This window comes from Hemitrygon akajei, chromosome 31, assembly GCF_048418815.1.
Source record: "Hemitrygon akajei chromosome 31, sHemAka1.3, whole genome shotgun sequence".
NCBI lineage: Eukaryota > Metazoa > Chordata > Chondrichthyes > Myliobatiformes > Dasyatidae > Hemitrygon > Hemitrygon akajei.
The window spans coordinates 10489883-10504230 of record NC_133154.1 but is presented as its reverse complement, the minus strand read 5'-3'; the positions used below and the strand labels follow the sequence as shown (position 1 = coordinate 10504230).

At 45.7% G+C, this 14348-nt stretch overlaps 1 protein-coding gene across 1 annotated transcript in view; it reads left to right on the top strand.

The window, feature by feature from the left end:
* Window positions 1–12947, top strand: part of LOC140719059 (GRB2-related adaptor protein 2-like) — a 93108-nt gene extending 80161 nt beyond the window's left edge. The window contains exons 5-6 of the mRNA XM_073033434.1: window positions 6888–7511; window positions 12687–12947. Coding sequence (XP_072889535.1) covers window positions 6888–7511; window positions 12687–12866 — 804 coding nt within the window. The 3' untranslated portion in view covers window positions 12867–12947. The remainder of the gene's footprint in view (window positions 1–6887; window positions 7512–12686) is intronic.
* The last annotated feature ends 1401 nt before the right edge of the window (window positions 12948–14348 follow it).

Sequence of the window (14348 nt, the reverse complement as noted above, 5' to 3'; positions counted from 1 at the left end):
TTCAGTGCAACACTGTGGGCCAAAAGGCCTGTTTCTGTGTTTTACTGTTCTATGTTTTACTTCCCGGCCCAACGAGCCCCTGCTCCCATCTGACCAATTAACCTACTGACCGGCACGTCTTTGGAATGTGGGAGGAAATTGGAGCACCCTGCGGAAACTTACAGACAATAGCAGAATTGAACACGGGTTTCTGGTGTAGAAGTGGGGTTGTGCTAACTGATTCGTTACCATGGTGACCCAAGAGCCATCATCACCCTATGTTCCTGTCACCGCCCCCTAGACTCTACCACTCAACCACACGGTAGAGGCAAATACCGGCAGCCAGTTAACTTAGCAACTTACACAAAATGCTGAAGGAACTCAGCAGGTAAGGCAGCATCTATGGAGGAAAATAAACAGTCGTGTGAGCCAAATCTTTTAGAAAAGGGATGGATTGATTGAACAAGCTAGGGCTTCTCTCTTTGGAGAGAGGGAGGATGAGAGGTGACTCAGTAAAGGTGTATAAGATGATAAGAGACATAGACTGAATGAATAGCCAGAGACTTTTTCCCAAGGTGAAAATACAGTCCTGTGCAAAAGTCTTAGGCACATATCTATAGCTAGGGTGCCTGTACTGTATTTGTCAACATGGAGCGGAGAGTGAGTTTGTAAATCTGGTGGAAGCAGAGGATGTTGGGAATGGTGCCGTGGGAAGGGCGTGGGACAGGTGGCAGAGGAGTACCAGGGGCAGGGGGTGGCAAGGGTGTAGACACACCCAGCCCTGAGACACCAGGCAAGGTCATTTGATTTCAAACAATTGGTTTATTGATTATTACAGAGTGTCTCCCTGGTGCTTGTCACTCTCTTTCCCTTCTCCCAACCATGCTTCCCCTCTCCCTGCCCCTTTCCTACTCTCAGTCCACAACAAAGACCCATATCAGAGTCAGGTTTATCATCACTCACATATGTCATGAAATTTGTTGGGTTTTTTTTGTGGCAGCAGTACAGAGCTTACATATAATTACTACAGTCCTGTGCAAACATCTTAGGCACCCTGGCTATATATGTGTACATAAGACTTCTGCAAAGTACTGCACAAGGAGGATTTAACTTTAAAGTGTTCAGAGAAAAGTATAGGGCAGGTGTAAGAGGTAAGTTTTTTAAACAGGGTGTAGGTGTGTGGAACACTCTGCCAGAGATAGCGATGGAGGCAGATACATTAGGGACATCTAAGAGACTCTCAGATAGGCACACGGATGCAAGAAAAATGGAGGACTAAATGGGAGGGAAGAGTTAGATTAATCTAAGAGTAGATTAAAGGGCTGGCACAACATTGCGGGCTGAAGACCTTGTACTATGCAGTACTGTTCTATGAATTCCTAACAAGAAAACCTGGAGGATGTGGTAAACCATGTATATCTGTCTGGACACGCCCCTCTGCTGACTGCTCCTGTGGCTTCTCCCACAGACCCCTGGATAAAGGCGATTGTGGCACTGCTCCTCCCACAGTCATCCAGCATGGACATGGTCCGTTTTGCTGCTAGTAAAAGCCTTTCAGTATTTACTCTACTTCCAGTCTTTTGGAGTTATTGATAGTGCATCAGAGGGCTAAAAGAAGGCATGAGGTTGCTGTAGCAGAGAAAGTGAAGGAGATATTAAGAGCAAAAGGATAGCAAGGTACAGAATTGGTCCTCTTGAAGATTGTCTATGCAGGGAACCAAAAGAGGTGTTGGCGATCTTAAATGGATTTTTTTGCATCTGTATTCACTCAGGAGATGGACACAGAGTCTACAGAAGTGAGGCAAACAGCAGCAAAGTCATGGACCATTTACCGTTTACAGAGTAGGAGGTGTTTGCTGTCTTGAGCCAAATTAGGGTGGATAAATCTCCAGGGCCTGACAAGGTGTAACTTCGGATATTGTGGGAGGCTAGTATAGAAATTGCAATGGCCTTAGCAGCAGGTGAGATGCTGGAGGATTGGGGGATAGTTAATGTGGTTCCCTTGTTTAAAAAAAAGGCTCTAAGAAATAGCTGGGAAACTATAGGTCAGTGAGCCTAACACTAGCAGTGGGTGCTATTGGAAGATATTCCAAGGGACTAGATATAGAAATATTTGGATAGACATGGACTGATTTGGGATAGTCAACATAGTGTTGTGTATGGCAAGTCATGTCTACCCAGTTTTATAGAGTTTTTCAAGGAAACAGATAGACAGATAGACATACTTTATTGATCCCGAGGGAAATTGGGATTTGTTCCAGCCGCGCCAACCAAGAATAGTGTAGAAATATAGCAATATAAAACCATAAATAATTAAATAATAAGTTAATCATGCCAAGTGGAAATAAGTCCAGGACCAGCCTATTGGCTCAGGGTGTCTGACACTCCGAGGGAGGATTTGTAAAGTTTGATGGCCACAGGCAGGAATGACTTCCTATGACGCTCAGTGTTGCATCTCGGTGGAATGAGTCTCTGGCTGAACATACTCCTGTGCCTAACCAGTACATTATGGAGTGGATAGGAGACATTGTCCAAGATGGCATGCAACTTGGATATCATCATCATTCAAGGAGTTACCAGGCAAGGCAGTGGATGTTGTCTACATGGATTTTAGCAAGGCCTTTGACAAAGTCCTGCATGGGAGCTTGGTCAAGAAGGTTCAGTCACTTGGCATTCAAGATGAGGTAATAAATTGGATTAGACACTGGCTTCATGGGTGAAGCTGGGGAGTGGCAGTTGATGGTTGCTTCTCTGACTGGAGGCCTGTAACTAGTGGTTTGCCACAGGAAATGGTGCTGGGTCCAACATTGCTTGTCAACTATATCAATGATCTGGATGATAACGTAGTCAACTGGAACAGAAAATTTTTCGACGATTCCAAGATTGAGGTGTAGTGGGCAGCAAGGAAGACTATCAAAGCTTGCAGTAGGATCTGAACCAGCAGGAAAAATGGGCTGAAAAAAATGGCAGATGCAATTTAAAACAAGAGAAAATCTGAAGATGCTGGAAATCCAAGCAACACACACAAAATGCTGGAGGAACTCAGCAGGCCAGGCAGCATCTTTGGAAAAGCCCCATCCTGATAAAGGATCTCAGCCCGAAATGTTGACTATACCCTTTTCAATAGATGCTGCCTGGTCTGCTGAGTTCCTCCAACATGTGTTGGACTGATTTCAATGCACACAAGTGTGACGTGTTGCTCCTTGGGAGGACAAACCAGGGTAGGATTTACATGGTGAACGGTAGGCCACTGAGGACCATGGTAGAATAGAGAGATCTGGGAATTTATGATCCTTTGAAAGTGGTATCATCATAAAGAGAGCTTATGGCACATTGGTCTTCATAAATCAAAATATTGAGTACAGGATTTGAGATGTTATATTGAAGTTGTGTAAGACATTATTGAGGCCCAGTTTGGAGTATTGTGTACAGTTTTGGTCACCTACCTTCAATATTAATACCTACCTAGGTATTAATATTGAAGTAGTAAAATGGATTCAACAGTGGCTGGATGAGAGATGCCAGAGAGTAGTGGTGGATAACTGTTTGTCAGGTTGGAGGCCGGTGACTAGTGGTGTGCCTCAGGGATCTGTACTGGGTCCAATGTTGTTAGTCATATACATTAAAGATCTGGATGATGGGGTGGTAAATTGGATTAGTAAGTATGCAGATGATACTAAGATAGGTGGCGTTGTGGATAATGAAGTAGGTTTTCAAAGCTTGCAGAGAGATTTAGGCCAGTTAGAAGAGTGGGCTGAAAGATGGTAGATGGAGTTGAATGCTGATAAGTGTGAGGTGCTACATTTTGGTAGGAATAATCAAAATAGGACATACATGGTAAATGGTAGGGCATTGAAGAATGCAGTAGAACACAGTGATCTAGGAATAATGGTGGATAGTTCCCTGAAGGTGGAATCTCATGTAGATAGGGTGGTGAAGAAAGCTTTTGGTATACTGGCCTTTATAAATCAGAGCATTGAGTACAGGAGTTGGGATGTATGTTAAAATTGTACAAGGCATTGGGTAAGGCCGAATTTGGAGTATTGTGTCCAGTTCTGGTCACCCAATTACAGGAAAGATGTCAACAAAATAGAGAGAGTACAGAGAAGATTTACTAGAATGTTACCTGGATTTCAGCACCTAAGTTACAGAGAAAGGTTGAACAAGTTAGGTCTTTATTCTTTGGAGCATAGAAGGTTGAGGGGGGACTTGATAGAGGTATTTAAAATTATGAGGGGGATAGATAGAGTTGACGTGGATAGGCTTAGTCCATTGAGAGTAGGGGAGATTCAAACAAGAGGACATGAGTTGAGAGTTAGGGGGCAAAAGTTTAGGGGTAACACGAGGGGGAATTTCTTTACTCAGAGAGTGGTAGCTGTGTGGAACGAGCTTCCAGTAGAAGTGGTAGAGGCAGGTGCGGTATTGTCATTTAAAGTAAAATTGGATAGGTATATGGACAGGAAAGGAATGGAGGGTTATGGGCTGAGTGCAGGTTGGTGGGACTAGGTGAGAGTAAGCGTTTGGCACGGACTAGAAGAGCTGAGATGGCCTGTTTCCGTGCTGTAATTGTTATATGGTTATATGGTTACCTACTGGAAAGATGCTAATAAGATTGAAAGAGTACAGAGAACAGTTACAAGGATGTTGCCGGGATTCTGTGACTCTGTGACTTGAGGACCTGAGTTACAGGGAAAGTTTGAAAAGGTTAGGACTTTATTCCCTGGAGCGTAGGAGAATGAGGGGAGACTTGATAAAAGTATGCAAACCCATGAGGGGTGTAGATAGGGCAAATGAAAGCAGGCTATTTGCACCGAGGTTGGATGAGACTGGAATTAAAAGTTATAGGTCAGGACTAGGTTTAATATCATCGCCATATGTTGTGAAATTTGGTAACAGTGGTACATTGCAATACATGATAAATATAGAAAAAATAAGATGAACTATGGTCAATATATACATATACATATATCAAATAGTTGAATTAAAAATAGTGCAAACACAGAAATAATAAAAAAGTAGTGAGGTAGTGTCCATGGGTTCAATTTCTATTTAGGAATCGGGTGGTAGACAGGCAGACCCGTGGCTGAATTGCTGAGTGTGTGCCTTCAGGCTTCTGTACCTCCTTCCATTAAGGGTGAAAGGTGAAATGTTTAAGAGGGACATGAGAGGGGCGTTCTTCACTCAGAGGGTGGTGAGAGAGTCAAACGAGCTGTCAGTGGAAGTGGAGGATGCAGACTGGATTTCAACGTTTAGGAGAAGTTTGGTTGAGTACATGAATGGGAGTGGTATGGCAGGCTGTGGTCCAGATGCAGGTTGGTGGGACTAGTCAGATGATAGTCCAGCATGGACTAGATGGGCCAAAGGACCTGTTTCTGTGCTGTAGTGGCTCTATGACTCTGAATGGGAACCAATATAAGGACCTGTTTCTGTGCTGTAGTGGCTCTATGACTCTGAATGGGAACCAATGTAGATCAGTAGGCACTTGGGATGAAAACAGTACATTGCTCTCACTTCAAACCATGCCGCTTGGTGTGCTGCCTTGTAGTAATGGTGAAGAGCAGGAACAGGAAACCCATCTCCCTCCTCAACACCTCCCCCAGGTGGACAGAGAGTGGGTGGGGAGTTCTTCCAAGCTGAAAGAGTGCCGTGGAAGATTTTACATCGACCTGAAAAGGAAGCAAGGTATTTGGTTTAATGGTACCAAATCTCCAATAGCTTTATAGTGCTTTCTGTATAATAGATTAGTCCCTTCCACAGCGAAGCAAGGAACAATGCTCCTTCAGCTCTGCTCCTCTTTGGTGAAGTTAGTTAGTTAGTTACTGCCTGTTACGCCAGCTGGCGTTTAGGGCAACAATGAAGATCATCCATCTCTGTCTGTCCTTGGCCATCTTCTCAATTAGGCTTCCTTCATTGTGCCAGCACCCTGCTCTTGGTTTTCACTACCGTTAGTCATGCAAATCCTGGGTGGAGACTCTGGAATGCCGTCTCACTGAGAGAGTGTCTCACTGTCAGAGGGACACAACTGAAGGAATGCCACACTGTCGGAGAGACAGTACTGAGGGAGTGTCTCACTGTCAGAGGGACAGTACTGAGGGAGTGCCACACCGTCAGAGGGACAGTACTGAGGGAGTGTCACACCGTCAGAGGGACAGTACTGAGGGAGTGTCTCACTGTCAGAGGGACAGTACTGAGGGAGTGTCACACTGTCAGAGGGACAGTACTGAGGGAGTGCCTCACTGTCGGAGAGACAGTACTGAGGGAGTGTCACTGTCAGAGGGACAGTACTGAGGGAGTGCCTCACTGTCAGAGGGACAGTACTGAGGGAGTGTCTCACTGTCAGAGGGACAGTACTGAGGGAGTGTCACACCGTCAGAGGGACAGTACTGAGGGAGTGCCTCACTGTCGGAGAGACAGTACTGAGAGAGTGTCTCACAGTCAGAGGGACAGTACTGAGTGAGTGTCTCACTGTCGGAGGGACAGTACTGAGGGAGTATCACACTGTCAGAGGGACAGTACTGAGTGAGTGTCTCACCGTCAGAGGGACAGTACTGAGGGAGTGTCTCACTGTCAGAGGGACGGTACTGAGGGAGTGTCACACTGTCAGAGGGACAGTACTGAGGGAGTGATGCATTGTCAGAGGGACAGTACTGAGGGAGTGATGCATTGTCAGAGGGACAGTACTGAGGGAGTGTCACACTGTCAGAGGGACAGTACTGAAAGAATGCCACACTGTCAGAGAGACAGTACTGAGGGAGTGCCTCACTGTCAGGGGAGAGTGAGTACTGAGGGAATTGGTACTCAGGGAAGGATGAGAGGCTGGAATTGTGCATAAGATTTTCCATCATTTCTGACGTACGTTTAGATAATATAAAGCGGAATGGATTTTAAGACTTTTTTTTATTTGCCAGGGTTTTGGCAGCTACCCTGATGCACGGATGATGGGAGCGCGCATGTCAGAGCCGCGGATGCCCGAGCCCCGGATGCCAGAGCCGCGGATGCCCGAGCCCCGGATGCCAGAGCCGCGGATGCCCGAGCACCGGATGCCCGAGCCCCGGATGCTAGAGCCGCGGATGCCTGAGCACCGGATGCCCGAGCCCCGGATGCCAGAGCCCCGAATGCCAGAGCATCGAATGCCAGAGCCGCGGATGCCAGAGCCCCGGATGCCAGAGCCCCGGATGCCAGAGCACCGAATGCCAGGCTCCCGAATGATGAGCTCCCGAATGATGGATTCCGGAATGCCAGATTTCCCAATGATGGAATCACGAATGTCGGCACCCCGGCTGCCGGAACCCCGGCACGATTCCCGAATACCAAATTCCCGCATGCCTAGCTCCCGCGTGCCGGAGCCCCGGCCGGCGACCTCCCTGGGCCGCGGAGCGCACTTTAGCGAGCCCTCCATCCGCAGAGGCTGCAACCCGCAGCCGTCGTTGAGTGAAGGAGTTCCACGGTTCAGGCAGTCCTGTAGCCCACAGCCTCCCTTCCAAGAGAGCCCAGTGGTAACCAGGAAGCCCAGTGACTGCCCTCCCTTGCCGGTAAGTCCGAGTCAAAAACACATTGAGCAGTAGAGGAGCAAAGAGATAGATTGTATTTATGTTTGGCCAGGGTGCCTCAGGTCTGACTTAGGACTTTGAACATAGTATGTAGAGAAGCTCAGCTCAGTACAGGCCCCTCCGCATTGGCCTTTTAACCTTTGGCACTCCATTGTTCCATCATCCTCGTGCCACTCTACGAGCGTCTTAAATCTCCTTAATGTATCTGCTTCTGCTACCACCCCTGGCAGTGTGTTCCATGCCCCTATCTCTGTGTTAAAAAACAAACATCTCTGGCATCCACCCTCTATGCTATCCACCAATCACCTTAAAATTATGCCCCCTCATAATAACCAGTTACGCTCTTGGAAAGGGGGTGGCAGTCCACTCTATCAGCTATCATTTTATAAGCCTCCATCAAATCGTCTCTCATCCTCCTTTGCTCCAAAGAAGAAGACCCTAATTCGCTCAACCTTTCCTTCTAAGACATGCATCATCCCAGTAAGTCTCCTCTGCACCCTCTCTAAAGCATCCACATCCCATCCTCCTATAATGAGACGACCAGAAATGAAGACAATACTCCAGAGGCTAATCAGGGTTTCACTGAGCTGCAACATTACCTGGCGGCTCTTGAACTTAATCCCTTGAATAACAAGGGCCAATACATCATATACCTTCTTCACCACACTGTCAACTTTTTGGAATTTGGTCACTGTTGTGACAGAGTAAACATGGTAGAAAATTTAGACATTTGGGGTTGGTGCAGGAAAGGGCCGCTGAGGTAAAAGGGGCAAACGCGAGGGACTAAAGGGCAGACTTCTGCCTCTGCTTCTTAAGCACAGCAACCTCTCACAAAATGCAATTTTGATGGTAGCTGGATGATTTTCTTGAGAAATGTGGACAGAGGGGCAACATATTGTCCAGTGCAACAGCACCAATCCTTCTGATCTTCAATGATCTGGTACATTAATGAGCACACATCAGGTCAGGTGTAACTCTGATATGAAAGGAATAGTGCAGCGCTCCCTCAGTACCACACTGGAGAATCAGCAAAGACTGTTTACTCAGGAAAGCATTTGAACTCTCCATCTTCTTGAGAGAGATTAGATTAGATTCAACTTTATTGTCATTGTGCCGAGTACAGATACAAAGCCAATGAAATGTAATTAGCATCTAACCAGAAGTGCAAAAGAATAGTGTTAATTACAAAATGACTGCGAATAAAAAGTAAGTGCTAGAGCACACAAATATAGAAGTACTGAGACAGTCCAATATGGGTGCAATACTGCTTAGCGCTTGTGATGTGAGGTTCAGCAGGGTCACAGCCTCAGGGAAGAAGCTCTTCCTGAGCCTGCTGGTGCGGGAGCGGAGGCTCCTGTAGTGCCTACCGGATGGGAGGAGAGTGAAAAGTCCACGGTTAGGGAGAGATGCATCCTTGATAATGCTTTTCACCCTGCCCAGGCAGCATTTACGGTAGCTGTTCTCAATGGTGGGCAACTGGGTGCCGATAATTCGATGACCATCAAGCTAAAACTGCCACCTAAATATCAGGGCTTTAGAGAACAGAAATGGTTTATCTATTTATTTATTTAATTTATCAATAGGTCAATAGGTACATTTAATGTCAGAGAAATGTATACAATATACATCCTGAAAGTCTTTTTCTATCTGTCCATCCATCCAACCATCTATTTATTGATTGATTCATCCATTTGTTTGTTTGTTTGTTTGTTTATTTATTTGTCTATATTTATATTGAGATACATCGCGGAATAGGCCCTCCTGTCCCTTTGAGCCATGCCGCCCTGTATTCCCCTGATTTCCTAATCACAATAACAAGTTACAATAACCTACCAAACGGTACGTCTTTGGACTGTGGGAGGAAACCAGAGCACCCGGAGGAAACCCACGCAGTCACAGGGAGAACATACAAACTCCTTACAGGCAGCAGCGGGAAATTAACCCTGGTCGCTGGTACTGTAAAGCGTTGCGCTAACCACTATGCTATCGTGCCACCCACACCCTAACCCCCGTTATAGTTTCCCTGTAAATGTAACACTTTATTCGGTATCTGTTTTCTTATTTACAATCGCAGTGTTCTCATGGAGGGCATGATTTGTCTGTGCTCAATGGCTCAATGGTTCAATTTCGTATCAGAGACCTGAATATACAATTCTTACTCTTTGCAGACATCCATGAAACAGAATAAAAACCCCAATGAATGAGTGACAGGAAAATGTTATAACTCCAAAGACGCCCTCCCTCTCCCACTCACAAGCAGCAGCAAAGGCCTCTCCCCCCCAACCACCATGCATGCAAAGCCCCCCACCCCCAGCACTATGATCTAGAGTCCATCTAAAGCTACAGTCCACCCAACACTTCGACATTTCAGACGGGCTCTCTCTCACTAGCAAGGCAGAGATAGATGAGGGCTCACTGTTTCGATGTCACAATCAGCAGCATCACTTATTCGAGCGCCTCCTTTCGACGGCAGCATCTCAGTGTTTCCATCTCCCGCGACACTTCAATCAGCGACCCTGGCGAGGAATCGGGTCGCCCACAGGGCTGCACCGTGAAGGTGCGCGTCTTCCAGGCCGCGCCTGGAGACGTTGAAAACGCTCGGCCGCTTGGCAAGCTCCAAGTGCGGGAACCCACCTCTGTGAAAAAACACAGCTTGAGTGCAGCTGGAGATCATGGACTCCGACAGGACCCCAACCACCCGGAAAAAGAAAAGAATACATTAAAAGAGAAGAGATTAAACTGCTTCATGGACGAACCGGAGGAAGTCGGCCAGGTTCACAAAGAGCTCTGGTGCCATTTTTAGCATGCAAAGAAAAGATTTTCACCGTTTCTCTAGACATATTATGATAACACGGCAACACCAATATATCTTCTCCCTCAGATCTTGCATCCTTCCACACTCTGCCTCTCCCATTATCCCACTGGGGATGGTGGTGCAATATAATAGATTGTAATGATGGGTCCACAACAGATGTAATGACAGTTCATTCATACTCAAACACATCTGCTAATTTTTCTAGAATTGACTAGATACTGTAACCAGTACAGTGCACCTACACACATCCTTCCCGCCAGTAAAGAAGCCCCAAGTACGTGATTTAGATGCGTCAAGAACTAATGATGATATGGGGGAACTTCCTCTCACGCAGAGATCTGTGGAGAGGATATGAGGGGAAAGACTATGAACTTCCAAAAGAGATCTGAAGAGATATTGGCGGAAGTTGATATGTGGCGGGTCGGTGAGACAACCATTGAGATCTTTCAAAGAGTCAGTGCAAGCACTATGGGCCGAGTGGCCTCCTTCTTCAGTAAAGTCCAATGACATAAGCTTTAGGGCGAGCGACAAGTCAAGGAGGTTCATGGGTGGTCAAAGTAGTCCACCAACAAACAGACAGGAATCGGAATAATTATCACTGACTTATATGACGTGACATTTGTTGTTTGACGGCAGCAATACAACGCAAGTACATTAAAATTACTAAATGAATAGATAGTGCAAAAGAAAGGAAATAATGAGGTTGTGTTTATGGATTCATGAACTGTTCAGAAATCTGATTATGGAGGGGAAGAAGCTGTTTCTGAAAAATAGAGTGTGGGCCTTCAGGCTCCTGTACCTCCTCCCTGATGGCAGTAATGAGAAGAGAATTTGGTAAGGATCCTTAATAACAGATGCTGACTTCTTGAGGGACCACCTCTTGAAGCTGTCTTCAGTAGTGTGGAGGGGTGTGTCTGTGATGGAACTGGTTGAGTCCATGGCCCTCTGCGGCCTCTTGCGATCCTGTGCACTGGAGCCTTCATAGCGGACGATGATGTAACTGGTCAGAACGCTCTCCACGGAACAGCTATGGAAACTTGCGAGAGTTTTTGGTGACTAAAGGAAGAAGTCATTCTTGTTCCATTCTCCGATCGCATTACGAATTAAGTACACCTCATCCCATTTACAAAAACAAGCAACTTCAATACAGTAAGACTTTGCAATCCATTTAACACAAATGTTTTACAATAAAGCCAAAGAGCGAAGCTTTAGTGAAGGTTACGTTGATAAAGATATCAAGTCTGGTCAAATTCATTGTCGTGTGCACAGTTACATTGAAGTACACGACATTTCCAGTAAGATTGCAGTGTGTTCGATCGCAGTGGCTTCTATAGGGTCAACCAGAGGTGTTATTGTCTTTTATAAACGTGCTTTTTATAATCGCAAGACCCTGCTGGACATTAAGAACTTAAAGTACTGCAGGTCTACTCCATCAGCGAGTTGCTCGTTGGCAGAGAAACTGAAAGAGCTGGACTTGGTGCGGATTGTGCTGCTGCTGGTCACAAGACCCTGTCGGACATTGGCGTGCTCTACCAGAGGCGGTATGACACAGCGTCCAAGCTGGAGTCGGTGCTGCCCCCCAGTGTTTGCTCGGCAGAAGACAAGCCATATTGCGTTTGAGTGCAGACTGCTGCAACATTCATGGACTCAGGGCCTTGGACTATCATTTTATTTCATGTGTGAATGTATTTTACTGATATCTTATATGTGTCTTGTGCTGTGATCGTCTGTTACTACTGTGTTTTGTACCTTGGTTCTCGAGTAACGCTGTTTCATTTGGCTCTATTCATGGGCATTCATGTATGGTTGAATGATAATTAAACTTGAATGATAAACTTGCTTTCAGCAGCATTACAAGCAGGTAGGTTCAGACAACACTCTAAATTTTACATACATTATACTGCAAATTGTGCCAAAACGTGAAAAAAGCATACATGCAAAACAAAAACAAAGATATAATCAAAGTTAAGTCCATAGTAGCGCTAGTTTAAAGAGCATTCAAAAAGAAGTGAGATAGAGAGGGGGTGAGGGAAAGATTTAAGGAGGGAACTGAAAGCATAACTTCCAAAGGTGGAGTGATTAAGACTGGGAAAGTCCAAGAGGCTGGAATTGGAAATCTGAGGAATTTTATAGGCTAGGGAAGGTGACAGAGGTGTGGGGAGATGAGAAGATGGCTAAACCATGAAGAGAAGAATATTAAATCTAAATTTAAAAATCAATTACTAATATCAAGACATTGGAGAATAGAGCACAGCTATGGATTAATAAGTGCATATGGGAGGAGGAGATGCTGTATGATGGGCCCTTGAGACAGACTCTCACTCTATGCTTCTTCTCTGCAGAAAACCAGGCGTGTTCGAGCCATGTTCGATTTCACAGCTGAGGCTGATGATGAGCTGGAGTTCAAGTGCGGTGACATCATCGAGGTTCTGGACACCTCAGACCCCTCATGGTGGAAGGGGAGTTTATGGGGGCAGATTGGCTTGTTCCCGAGTAATTATGTGTCGTCAATCAACCGGTGACATCCCACTACTCTGGAAAATTATCCTTTCCTTCTCCCTCCATCTAGACAGCAGTCAATAAAATATTTACGCTTTAATGAACTTTGTACGGTGTTATGGTGTATGATGTCTTTGAGTGATATAACGTGTTGGTGTTGGCAATTTCCCTAATTCCCAATTTTTAAAAGTTGGGAATCCTTAACTAAGGCAGATCAATCCCACACATGTGGGTTTATTCTATCACTCTTTGAAAAAGATTATGATGGATTCAGCCAGATATTTTGAGGAAACTTTGCTAAGAGTTTTTGACCTCCAAAAGTATAGAGCGAACTACTGGTGGATCAAGTTGATTGCCTCTGAGTTAGGACATCTTGGGTTCAAGACCCACTCCAGTGAATTACTTGCTTTACTTGGGCCCTTAGCTTCCAGTGGAGCATAGGTCATCAATGACCTCCCACCTCCATCACCCTCTGAAGTTAATGGTATGGTTAAAGTTCATCAATGTTTCTGTAATCCATTGTATCCACGGCACAGGGAGTTGGCCTGTACAACTTCACAAGAGCCCTGCTGGCTGGCCTTGCCCGTTGCCACCCTCTCACAACCGGGGTGTAGGGCTAGACTTTGAGAGACTCACTCCAGAGACTTGAACTCTAGAATGCCAGAGACCCAAGCTGGGTCACCCAACATCAAGCTTGACTTTTGGGTGCTGTCAGTGTGGAGTTAGCACGTTCTCCTTGTGAGATCATCTGGGTTTCATTCGGGCACTCTGGTTTGCCCCCACCTCCTGGTGATATGTGGGTTAATTGGCCACTGTAGCGTGTAAGTGAGTGGTATAACCTGAGGGGGGATTTGATGGGAATCGGGGCAGAATAAAAATGGGATTATTTCAGGAATATCCCTCAAAATTGCTTCACAGGTTATTAGAGTTGTTAAGAAGGTGTATGGTGTGTTGGCCATCACTACTCAAGGGATTGAGTTCCAAGAGGCACAAGGTAATGTAGCTCAATTAAAACCCTGGTGAAACCACACTTGGAATATTGTGTTCAGTTCAGGTCACCTCATTATAGGAAGGATGTGGAAGCTTTAGAGAGGGTGCAGAGGGGATTTACCAGAATGCTGTCCAGATTAGAGAACCTATTTTATGAGGATAGGTTGAGTGAGCTAGGGTTTTTCTCTTTGGAGCGAGGGAGGACGAGAGGTGATTCAATAGAGATGTACAAGATGATAAGATGCATAGCCAGAGACATCTTCCCAGAGTAGAACTGCCTACTATGAGGGGTCATATCATTAAGACAAGTGAAGGAAAGTATGGGGGGATGTCTGAGGTAAGGTTTTTACACAGAGAGTGTTGATTACATGGAATGCACCGCCTGGGGTAGTGGTAGACGCAGATATGTTAGAGGCATTTAAGGAACTCTCTGATAGGCACATGGATGTAGGATAATGGAGGACTATGTGGGAGGGATCTCTAAATAAATCAACATATGGAAGGAAACTGAAGCA